Consider the following 12,104-nt stretch of genomic DNA (forward strand, 5'->3'; position numbering starts at 1 on the left):
CTTGAAGTATTCACTTCTCATTATCCCGTTAATTAATTCTTGCATGGAATTTTTAGATTGTATCAATGGTTTTGTTTTGTTTTTTTGTGAGTTTTGGGGAGTTTTGTATAGGTCAGCTATCAGACCCCCCAAAAAGCATACAAAGAGCACTTGAATAAAATTTACCTGATTTGTTCTCAGCTGCTTTTGTCATAACTATCTCGGGGAGGGGGGGCAAGCTAATATTTTCCCGGAACTCCTGCATTGAGATTGTGACTGATTTTTACCACCCTTGGGGAATATGTAACATTTCAGGAGTAGTGACGTTTCATATTGCCGTATTTCCTCTGTGCCTTGGCATATTAAATTACACAAACCAACTTAATGGATGTTACTGTGTAAAGTACTTCCTCCTAATGATGTACAGTGTACTCATGAAACATGGATATGGATCTGTTCTTATGTGGGTAGCATAACACCATTACCAATTTCAGAACAGGGCCAGCAGAAGGAATTTATTACAAGCTCATTTTTCTGCTGTTTATAAATTAGTTCTGGTAAAAATTCCCTATTTTTCAACAGCAAGGGGTGCTTGATTTGTTTTTTTGATTTTGTTTGTGTTCACTTTCTCTCACTGGCTTATCCAGTTTTGTTTTCTAGAGTTTGATCATTCATGTAGTGACATTTGGAATGTAAAAGGGTCATTCCATGGGGCACAATTTGTGACGGTGTCAAATGTTACATGGGTTCCATAAAAATGAAAAGCTATTCCTCCGCAAGTGGATTCCAAATTGACATTGTTTTATATCTTGCAAAGCTGTGTACAAAGGTGTATGTTGTTTGAACAGAGTAGATTACCCACTGTGCAGGTCATGACAGATGGTAAAAGTTACCCATGTGACAAGGACACCATCACAGATTGTGCCCAAACCTCACGCAATGACCCAAAACTGAAATGAAAAGTACAAGTTTTTTGTGTGAAATCTAGATGAACCCAATCCACTTTAAGCTTGTTAAAGAGTCCTACAAAATGCTTTTATGTTTTTGCTTTTATTTTGTTTGTAATTGAGTGCTCAGAGAAAGTCAAGTTTCACTGTGTTCACGTACTGTGACAAGTGCCTGTGCATTTATTGTTGTATAAATTATCAAAAGCAAAAATGGCAGTACCACACTCTGTCTAACTGGATTCCTACTTGGCAAAGACTAATACTTTGTGGGAGGAAGGGGAAAGCTTTACATGAATTCATTAGCTGCTCGACAGAATTGTGTAATTAAACTTTGTTATGTTGTGAGTTGTGTGAAAAAACTGCCCGAGTGCCCTTCTGCCAGGCAGACGACAAATTTAGGGTCCAAAGGAAGATGATGTACCAGTATTTCTCGTCTTCATGTGCAACAGGGCCCTCCATGCCCCCCAAGTTCACAGCGGCTAGCAACACTCCGACCTCCATCACCCTGAACTGGCAGCCAGTGCCCCCACAGCACCGTCATGGCATCATCACCCGTTACCGCATCACAGTGCGCGAGCACAGCGGCGGCGGGCCTGCCGACACGTTGGTCAATAATGCCTCAGTGACGGCCTTCACGCTAGAGGGCCTGCTGGCCGGTACCATTTACCAGGTGCGCATGGCGGCTGCCACAAACAGCGGATTTGGCGTCAACTCGGACTGGTTGACTGTGCAGACGCGTGTGGAAGGAGACCTACGTAAGTGCCCAAAATTTGTTGCTTTTCGATGCTGTATAAAGCTATTGTTTTATTTAACTGGGATTAAGTTCTCTAAGTAAAGAACTGTTCCCCCTTTGGGACCCCAGGGGAAGAAGACAATGAAGAAATATACATGTTCAGAGGTGTCCGGGAAAACCCCAGCCAAACACTTTGGGGAAACCTTCTGAATCAGATGGGGACTGAGAACCTAATCCACCTGTGTGGGTTCGGGATTGATGGTAATCCTAAAACCCTGCCTGAAAAACTAGTAGGTGTCTCTTTGAGTCCCTCTTCCCGTCCCACTTTTCCCCTGTACTTTGTGACTCCCCAGGGAATAACAACCTTGCCCCCTCCTAGCCTTTTTCTACAGATCGGCGGATTAACCTAGGTTGGTCCTGTTGACAGCTTGATAATCTTCCATTGACCTGCAGCGATGGGCTGCGATGAAAAAGTCATTAATCTCTCCTCTGTCTCCACTTTGTTCCCTCTTTTTTTTACACTTGTTGGGAGTTCAAGTTGCTACTTTGTTGATCTCGGCCTCCTGTTTGCGTGTGTGCCCCTGCCTCAAGTATTACAAATATTTGCTGCTAGAGAGCTCTTAATTCAAGTTGTTGATATACCTCTGTTGTGGTGTTTGAGGAGATAGTTTAAAAAAAAAATCCCAGCAGAACTGGGCCCTGTTTACACGGCCGGTTTTTAGTGCATGTGTTTTTCTTGTGTCACAGGGAGCTGTATAATATTTCAAGGTTGACTGACAGGTTAAGTTGTGTTAACATTGAACACTGGCCAGATGGTCGCATATTTCCAAGAATTTTTTTTGTTCGGACACCAAGGAGGGGTAGAAGGGTTCCTCTTGATAGTATGCATATTCATATCTTTCTTAAGGTATCTCTTTGCCCCTTTTTTTTTTAATGCCAGTTTCGTAAAACTTTGACAACTTTTGTGTACACATCTACTCCTGTGTCTAAAGAATTGGAAATTTATTCCGAATCCACTTGTGTTTGCTTCTATTTTAAATACTTAACATACAGGTTTGTATTGGATGAGTTGTCAACTTGTTGGCGATGTCCCACAAGGCGAAACCTGAAAGTGCTAGGTCATACAGTAGTTGCATGTGGACATTTTCTGTAGCTTCTGCAAGCTTATTTGGATGGCATACCCCAAGTGGGGATGCCGCGATGGATTTACGTGCCAGCAAAAGTGCCGGTACCTGAAAGTGTTACACCATCATCAGATTGAAGATGTTGCATAAGATTTCATCGGATTGGAATGGCAGGACCCCCGGCTTGTCCTTTCTTTAAGGTTCTATCTTTCAGGTTGCCTTGGCCCTGTCTGTGAACATTGAGAACTCAAGAGCTGACAAATAAATCTTAAGTACATGCGCATAAATGGCGTGTATGTTTTTATTCTGTTTCATATTGCATGGGGACTGAAGTTATCCTGTTATTTTTCTTTTTCATGTGAATTCAACTAATTTGATTATGCCAAACTAATGTACTGTACATTGTGTCACATGGTAGCTGTGTTACGGGGACTGTTCCTCTTGTTTGGGACGGCAGGACTGAGCTGTGGGGGACACCAGTTTGTCCCTGTGGCATTTTGTTCCCTCTAATGTCTATATTTCAGCACATTTGCCATCTCCATAACCCATAACAAGTATGAGTGAACAGCTTCAAATCGTGGACCTTAAAAATAGAGGATAATAGGGTCCACAGTTGTAAGAGTCCTCCATTGGAAAGGGTGTAGAAATCCTATGCGAACCCTTCAAAAACGTTTTAAAATCCCAAAAACAGGAGGGCAGTGGAGGTCTATGGTTGATGACATTTACACACTTGTACATGCATGTATGTGTTCTTGTGTACACAGGGCCAAATGCTCCCTACTTTGAGACGGTCACTCTCAACTACTCCTCCATCAGCGTCCTGCCGGACCCGCCCCAGCCCTCGGACCTCAACCTCCTGGGGTTGAAGCTGTTCTATTCCAAGCTTGACTTAGAGGAAGAGGCAGGCGACGACGACCCGATCCTGCTGTCCCTCAACACCACGGAGTACATCATCACTGGATTAGGTGAGCTGGGTTTCAAATTCTTCGCTTCTCCCCATTATCCCCCAGGGGTCCTACTCCAGGTCGTTGTTTTCGCCAAGTGGTGGCTATTTACGAACATTTGCTATAATCCTGATAATTGGCTAGGAAAAGAGTATTGTCAGTGCTGAAGCATTGAAGTGAAAAAAAAAATGCACTTTTTTAAAACTGGTTCCTGTGTAAAATTTGCCAGCTGTCCCTGCCCTCCCTTAATTCTCCCCTTCTGTTTCCTTTCCGTGAAGCTCTTGTGTTGTTCACAAAATGCAAATGATGAAGAGCTACAATTTTACAGTCGCCCTTCCAGATTTTCCCAGGGGGCCATTCTGGTGCATGTTCAATTGGTTTTGTAAACATGGGAGTATCAAGGAATGCCAGATGTCTCCCGACGGCAGACTGAGCATGCAAACCGAATGCTGAGTATACTCGTGGTTCTTTTCAGAACCACACATGCTCATAACAGATATATTCCTTCGCATGGTGCTACCGCAAGCCTTTCCACCTATTAAGAAATGCCAGCTAATAAGAAATGCCAGTTTGGCTAAACTGAGACATGTACATATACACTTGTACTTGGTCCACTTGCACTTGACTATACAGTCATTCGTCAGTGTGTGTATGTGGCACTATGGTAGCAGTGAGGCCTGGAGTTTGGTATTCAAACAGCACCCTGGCTTCGCGCTGCTCTCAACACCTGTGCGTAGTGCAGCGCTCTGAATCACTTCCTTTTGTTCAGAAGTATAAAGAGTTTAGTTTCAGAGCCTCTCTCGTCTACCCTCCCTGTCCTGTTCATTTTTTTTTTTTTTCAATCAACCGGTACTCCGTCGGTACTATGAAGTAATTGTGTTGCAATGACAGCAGCTGGTGGCCAACAGTTAATATTACCGGTATGTCCAGTACCACCTACACCTACATGTACCTCCAGCTGTTCTATTCTCTAAATGCAAGTTACCGGTACTATTTTAGGCAAATGTGTGTATTGAGATGATTTCTAAAAAGAAGAAAAAGTCTGCCGACGGTTTGCATTTTCACAGCAGCTGGTCAGTGGTATTTACTTGTAGTATTTGGTAATTGTGCGTAGGCCCCATCTGGTTTGTGATAAGTGAGGCGTGTACGTGCATTAGTACTACCTTTTAAGTTAAAAAACACCTAAAATTTGTTATAAATTTGTTCTGTTACTAAATTTCCTACCTCTGGGGTTGCCCTGGAAACTTCAAACTGCTTTTGGAGGATAAGCATTTTGGATTAAGCATTTAGAAAATAATGAGAGAAAGAAGCGTTTTGAAAGTCGTGTTAAATGTTGACGCTCCATAGGAAAAGCATGAAGGTTTTCTTACAAGACAACAGAAATGAGACAGGTTTCCCCATGTACGCTGAAACTCACTTTTTAATGTAATCCAAAAATCACTGATGACATACCGGTACCGATCATTGTGGGGAGAAAAACAGAGACTTGTCAGAAGTGCCTTTTTGTTTCTTTTTCCAAACGTTTATGTGAGTGAGGAGAGCAGTGAATGATGTTTGTGGCTCACCCACTGAGCAAAACTTGCGGCAAAATGCCAACAGAACTCATGTTTTGTTGTTGTCAGTGCTCACTTGAAGAGCTTTAACACCCCAGAAACCAACACCTTGCCAGAGCTTGGCCCTTCTAGATGGAAAAGGTAACTTTTCCAAGAATTTTAGTTGGCGTAGGTTTTTTTTTTCATAAGGAGCCCAAGGGGAAGGGGAGGGGAGCTAGAGCAGGTTGACCCAGATTACTCAAGACAGGGAATTCAGGAATGGAGGGCTGGAGATGATGATGGCCTTGGCAAAGTGCCAGAGGAAACAGAGCAGGGGTAACCCTTTCCCAAGTTCCCCACCCCCATGGGCATCTGTGGGGGAGGGAGGAAGGATAAGCCGTGACCAGTGACCCTGGCTGAACTTTTCCCTGGCCAATTATTAACCTGTGGGTTTGGTCAGGTGGGTTTTGTGATCATATGACGATAAAAAAAAAAATGAACCAGTTAAGCAAATGGGTAAGGACACTTTGGTTAGTTGATTTCTGTTTTTTTACAAGGATTCTCAAATTCTTTTGAGACTTGTTTCAAGTTAATCCCATTTGTACGTCACTTTCAGGCATATTGAACCATAGCCTCTGCATGTACACGTAATGTGACAACTGCTGCGAAAGAATTTTGTAAGGCTACCTTGGAAAATTGGTTCCCTGTACAGTTTATTTTTAAGACTGTGTAGAACATGGGTAAAGGAAACCCGGACAATCCATTAATGTGAATAGCTATCGTGCCGGATTAAGCATCAGTACTGGATGGAGACCCTAAGTTGACATGTTGCCTGCAGAAACACCCACTTGCCAATTCATTGCGACCAGCACTTGTGACTCTGCTCCTTTTTTTATCTTTTATTATATTTTTTAAAAGTCTATTTATGTCTCATCTAGCCACTGCTTCTGCTCAAACAGGTGTGTGAATTATTAATAATGGCTACAACTGGTGTATGACCAGAGGCCAGAAGGGGGGAGGGGATGGTGGTAATGGACAGTGTTGCCCGTAGGGTAATTGCTTTTAATTATTCATGAAGCGGAGGGGCTGATTGATGACAAGTAAAGCAGGAGAGAATAGTGCCTATTTTGTTTTGTTCTCTTTTCGCCCTCCAATCCATCATTTGTCTTGAAATTGACCGCACATGAAAGTGAAAAACCGAATTGAATGGGAAGGGGGGGTTGTTAGCATCCCAGGGGAGATTTGGAATGGGGGAAGGGGGAACTGGACACTTATTAGGGAGAAAAACATCAGGTGAAGAGACCCTCCTGGGTATTTCAGTTCACCTTTGTGGGATGTGCTTATTAAGCCATTGTGCATTAACCCAAACAGTCCCAAATTCTCCAATTTCAATATGATTTTACGTACACCCTAGGGGGTTTGGGTTAAGAAAATTAATCAAATTGGGGATGCACACAGTGGAGCAATAATGGACACTTGTCACACGCTCGGATGGACAAAAAGGGATCAGGCCATAAGTTGCAGAGAGACCATTAAAGTTCAAGCCATAATGCGGTTGGATCTGCATACATGGTGCCCTAGCACCTCGTGCAAGAAGTAATGGAGGGTTGAAATGCAGTTGTGCCGTGTTGCGCAACTAGCAGATAACCTCACACTATCATGACATGCCACTTCCCCCTTGCTCAGTGCTCAGCAGAGATGTCAGCATCGGTCTAATCCCACTCCTCTCCTCCTCCCTCTCACAGGGATTCACAGGAAACTTGAGCATCTGCTGACTGTCCCCCTTTAATTGTTTGCCTCCAATTACATGCACTCGTACGGGGACATGTACCTGTTGCTCCCTCTAACAGACCCTTAACCACTTGCTGCCGGGTGGTTTGAAAAATGCAGTGCACATAAATCAGGACTTTTTCAAGATTTTCAGTTTTCAAAATTCTTCCAAAATTCATCATTTCAATTAACCCTCCTATGCTGAAGTCACTCTTTGGGTCACTTGGTAAACACCTCAAAGAAGCACAGCTGTGTTGTGTGGTGCACTGCACCAACAGTCCCTCACAGGAATATCAGATTGCACTTTTGTGCTGCCCAACAAGTGTGCTACACTGTTTCATGTGCATAATTGTGCTGTAAACCAAATGCAGTGAAGAGGACTGCACAAAAGACCCTGGGTCATTTTGTGCTGGCAATCTACTGTGTACACTGAATCTGTGCATGTGCATATAGAAAATACATGCTCACCAGTGACTGTGGGCATTTGTGCACATTTGTGCTGTAAAAGCAAAGGAGGGTTAATGGACGTTTACACCCACATGAATTACTGTCTGGTGGCCACGCTAGTCTGACAGACGAAATCTATTGACGCCCGAGTATTTCAGCCAGGCCTGCAGCCTTGTAAACGAAGCCCAGATTGTGCGATGTTATGTAACTGTCTTTTATTCACGAACCTGGCACTGTGCGCTGCTGACCTCTTTTCAATAGGGGACGGATAAGCGTGTAGCGGTGCTGTGTGGCTCATCACTGCGTTAGGGGAGCACTTTTGTCCCCGGTGGTAATCCGCTTGCACTAAATGCCCCAAACCGTGGTATACTGTTTCAAAACAAGGCTGGATTTTCTCCACTATTGAGAGTGAAAAAATGTCGGTAATGCCCAGCAGCCTGGTCTTTTGTTCCGAGAACAGTCCTTTTTGTTACAAGGCCCAGTTCCCTTTGTCTGCGCATATAAACACGCGTATAAACACATGGTGCCCGAAACAGGGCTCCCCGGCAGGAAGTGGTTCACTTGCTCTCAAATGTTGGCACGTCTTGTAAAGTGCAAAAGAGCAACGAGTCAAACTAGAACCATACAGCGGGTTCCCACTTGAATTGGGAAAAGGTGGATCTTGATCCAGTATTTTGGTGTGATCGTTATCTTACCGCAACTAAACCGTCGTGTTCCCACTAGCGCTTGATCCACCTTTTCGGACGGAAATGTCAAGCCCGAAAGGTCACTGAGTTCGGTATTGTGCATGTGCTAGCTTGATGAGCGCGTGCTCTGTGGCAGTGTTGCGTGCTGGGGTGGCATGCGTGTGACCCTGCAGTGTTTTGGGTTCAGAGTTCTACTGACGTGAGGACCTTGAATCGGACCGAATGTTCAGCCTAGTACGTTGTCTCTTCAAACTTTGCTTCCGTTTTTGATACTCGGTCACATGCCTCGGGCTTTACGCTAACACAGAATTAGTTTTTGATGGAAAGCAAGTGAAATTACACAAATGAAAAAGGTTAAGAAACGGACGAATGCGCAACGAAAATTGAAAAAGGGCAAGGCACACATTGCGGCATGCATGCATTGTGCATGCGTGGTGACACATTTTGCTAGCCTGTAGTTCAGCAGTTGTTTATTGTGCATGCTGTGCATGTAAAAAATTTCACATGAGCTACATGCCAAAAAACATTTCTTTGTTCATCAGACCGCAAAAGTTTGGCGCCACTCATACACAGACGGATGTTGACAGGTCAAATTACCGGATCAGATCCACCTTTTGCATTCCCATCTGATAGTGATCCGCCAATTGCAGGATCAGATCCACCAATTGGGGGATCTGTATCCTGCTCCAGAGGAGGATCAAGCAAGGTGGATCTGATCCTGATCAACCTTATAATGGTTAGCGTTCCCACTACATACAATTGCCAGATCTGATCCACCAATTGGGGGATCTGATCTGGCAATTTGGCAAAAGGTGGATCAGATCCCTCAATTGATGGATCAAGTGGGAACGGGCTGATAATAGAGTGGAGTTATTGGCTGTTTATTACTTAGAGGGAGTTTACTTTTCTTTATCTTCGCTGTTGCAATTTCAGAAATTTCCAGAAAACAGTTGACTAACTTTGGTCTTAGTGTTCGCAGAAAGTGGATATAATATCGTGACCCACTCGTGTTCAGCTTGACTGGGCCGGGGATTGAGGGCCTGTGGGGTAGCATTTGTGACATGCAAGTAATGGACCGAGCGTGCATACATGGCGCACGTAGTTTGCTTGATCAATTGGCAGCAGTTTGTGCCCACTGACCTCATGCATATCAGTAAATGGGCCCCACTTGACAGCGTGATTGCTCAGCCATGACGATGGACCTCAAGTCTGCTGGGGCACAGAGATCCATTTTGCATCTGTTCAGTAATTAATTAATTTATTTATTTATTGGAAATATTCTAATAGATGAAAGGTTGAGAAAGTACCCTGTTACTAATGAGCAGTCGCACAGTAACGGAATGACATTTTGACAGATTGTGTCACTTGATTTTGACTTTTTTTAAAAGTGGTGTTGTGTGAATACCTTTGCTAGTAAAACAACAAAAGGATAACTGACTTAATTGCTTCCGGCACCAACTGTAAGTTAGTTATTTTATATTAAAGGTGTTGGCAACGGAATTATGCTATTTTGTTTATGTAGTGTCATTCTGTTACGAACCTCAGTAAAACGTATTATTGAAAAAGTTGAATTGCAACTTAATGTTGGTGGTGGAAGGAATGGATCTATGGGCCTTTTTGTATTTTACATGCAGAAGTTTTGCACCACTTCTGACATTTGTCAAAATGTTGTTCCATTAGCTTGGAATTGCCTTAACGCAGTGCAGCCTGCCCTTTCACAAATGGCTTTTAAGGCCTCGGTGCTACAAAGCGAAACAAATACCCTACCCTCCCACCCATCCAGAATGGAATGAAAGCTGGGCTGCTTTTGATGTGGGGTGAACATCTTTTAAATCCAGTGTCAGGTGCACAATGCTGGCTCAGAGTGATGTGGGTAAAAAGAAAAAAGAAAAAAAAAGCTCAGATAGAAACTGTGCTGCCGTGCCACAGCCCTTGTCTGTGGGCATGTCACCTTTGGACCAGTGACCCATATGGCGCAGCAGGGAAGGGCCTTCCTACCATCCAGCCTGTTGGCTTTTTTGTACCAGTAGGTCAAGTTGAAAGGGGGGAAAAGAATTAAGGCTATGAAGTCTCCCACTGTGCAGAAAATTCAATGCCCCCCAATAGATGAAAAGAAAAAAACTGTGGTCAGGTTGAAGGGCCCGTCGGCAGGGACACCTAAGTCCGGCGGAGGTGTTTTGCGGGGACAGCATTTGAAGGGGATTCTGTGACACCCATGGAGCGGGGTAGCCTCCCGACAGGGAGGGTAATGTCAACATTTAGCATAATGCTCGGCCCACCTTGGCCCCAGCAAGTAGTTAGTTCATGAGGAATCGTGCCATTTGAAGTCCGAGGTTTTTTTTCCCCCTGGTTTTGGGGCACTGTCTCAAGCCAGTTTCAAAAGTGGCAATTGCGGTTTTGTGGTTACATGAGTAATGTTTTTTGTGTGTGTGTGTTTCTTTTTTTTTCCCCCAAGAAAAATTCTTTGTAATTAAGTCAAACAATACGGTCAGTTTTTTCCCCCCTCATTTCGATTTATGTTCTCACCTTCCATGCCAAAAAGTCTTTTGACATAGATACATGCATTTGCTGAATTGCGCATACCCTGCCCTCTTGTACTGGAATTCAACGCCTTTACCAGCAACAAGGGGCCAAAGTGATTGTGTATAATCTAGTCAGACCTGAGGCTTCGTGTGTTGCAAGTAGGATGCACCTGTGGAATTATGGAGGGGAAAAGGCCATGGGTGAAACGCAGAACGGAGCATAAGCACCCTGCAATGTTTGGGTTTAAATGTCCACAATGTTTGGGTTTAAATGTCCACAGTATGTGACAGGATCAGAGGACATACACGCATTTCATGGAAATAAAAGGTGGCAACAGAAATGGAATGGGAGAGCTATACAAAGGACTTCATTGAAAAGAGATTGGTGTTATTTTCAATTGGAGAGAATTGATGTGCAATGTAGATGGAGTAATAACTTCAGGAGTAAAGACTCCACAGATGTCTTTATGGAGGCGCCCATTTTTATCGTCCCAGATTATGTAATTGTCTGAGCAATTTTGCACTGATATGTTTTCAACTTGATCACCAGTCCATGACAATGATACAGTAACTTTCTCCATCAATCCTCAGAAAAATATTCCGGACTCAGAGCAGTTCTTAGCTTTGGGTCATTCTACATGTAGTCTTCTCACAGGTTGTGATGGAGAAAGTGCAAATGGAAGAAGCTATCAAATGTAAATTTAGTTGTGGGGGAAACTGTTCCAACATTAAAGGTGTTGCATGTTTACGCTCAGAACTCAAAAAATAAAGCATTGTCAGCGACAAAAAGAATACCCATTTAATTTAAGGGCCTCTTTAAAAACCCTGGATAGTGTCCCGTCTTCTCAAGTTTGCCCTGTTTTTCTTCACCGACTTGTGAGAGTGCCATTATGCTAATGCCAGTATGGGCTGTAAAATTGAGCGTGCTGCTACCCACAGCTTTCTACATGTACTGTACCTATCTTTTGTACGCGCTGGCCTTTATTCACCCAGGATTTGGATATAATGATGTACGGGCAGAGTACCCTTTGGCCCTGAGCTGTACATAGCCTGGGCTTGTCATGGCCACTCCTCGTTACCCTATTTGCCTGCATTGTGTTCAGTGAGCCTATAGGCAGTGGCCAGGCTGGGTGACCTGGCCTAGCACTTGACCGCTGTCCCCTTGTGGCTCAGGAATTTTTATTATTATTACGTGCTATGCAACTCTCCCTCTTTTTTTTTCCCCTCGGTCTTGGGATTGAATTCTGGCACAGGGCCAAGTGGGGAGGAGTTGCGTGCCTATGGGCCTTTCTTGTTGCCCCTGTCATAATCAATATGTGGCCAAGGTGACCAGTTTAAGGCCATATCATCTGGGTGAGTATCGTTGCTGTACTCCCTCCCCACGCTTTTGCCCTTGTCATTTTCAGAAGGCTTTTTTTTT

At 43.8% G+C, this 12,104-nt stretch overlaps 1 protein-coding gene across 2 annotated transcripts in view; it reads left to right on the top strand.

The window, feature by feature from the left end:
* LOC110989219 (protogenin B-like) overlaps nucleotides 1-12,104 on the top strand; it is an 83,122-nt gene that overhangs the window by 44,992 nt on the left and 26,026 nt on the right. For both annotated transcript variants that reach the window (XM_087140570.1, XM_022253441.2), the window contains exons 9-10: nucleotides 1,376-1,681; nucleotides 3,548-3,748. In XM_087140570.1, coding sequence (XP_086996696.1) covers nucleotides 1,376-1,681; nucleotides 3,548-3,748 — 507 coding nt within the window. The remainder of the gene's footprint in view (nucleotides 1-1,375; nucleotides 1,682-3,547; nucleotides 3,749-12,104) is intronic.

This window comes from Acanthaster planci, linkage group LG08 (assembly GCF_054643075.1).
Source record: "Acanthaster planci isolate LZ-2023a linkage group LG08, COTS_SCS, whole genome shotgun sequence".
NCBI lineage: Eukaryota > Metazoa > Echinodermata > Asteroidea > Valvatida > Acanthasteridae > Acanthaster > Acanthaster planci.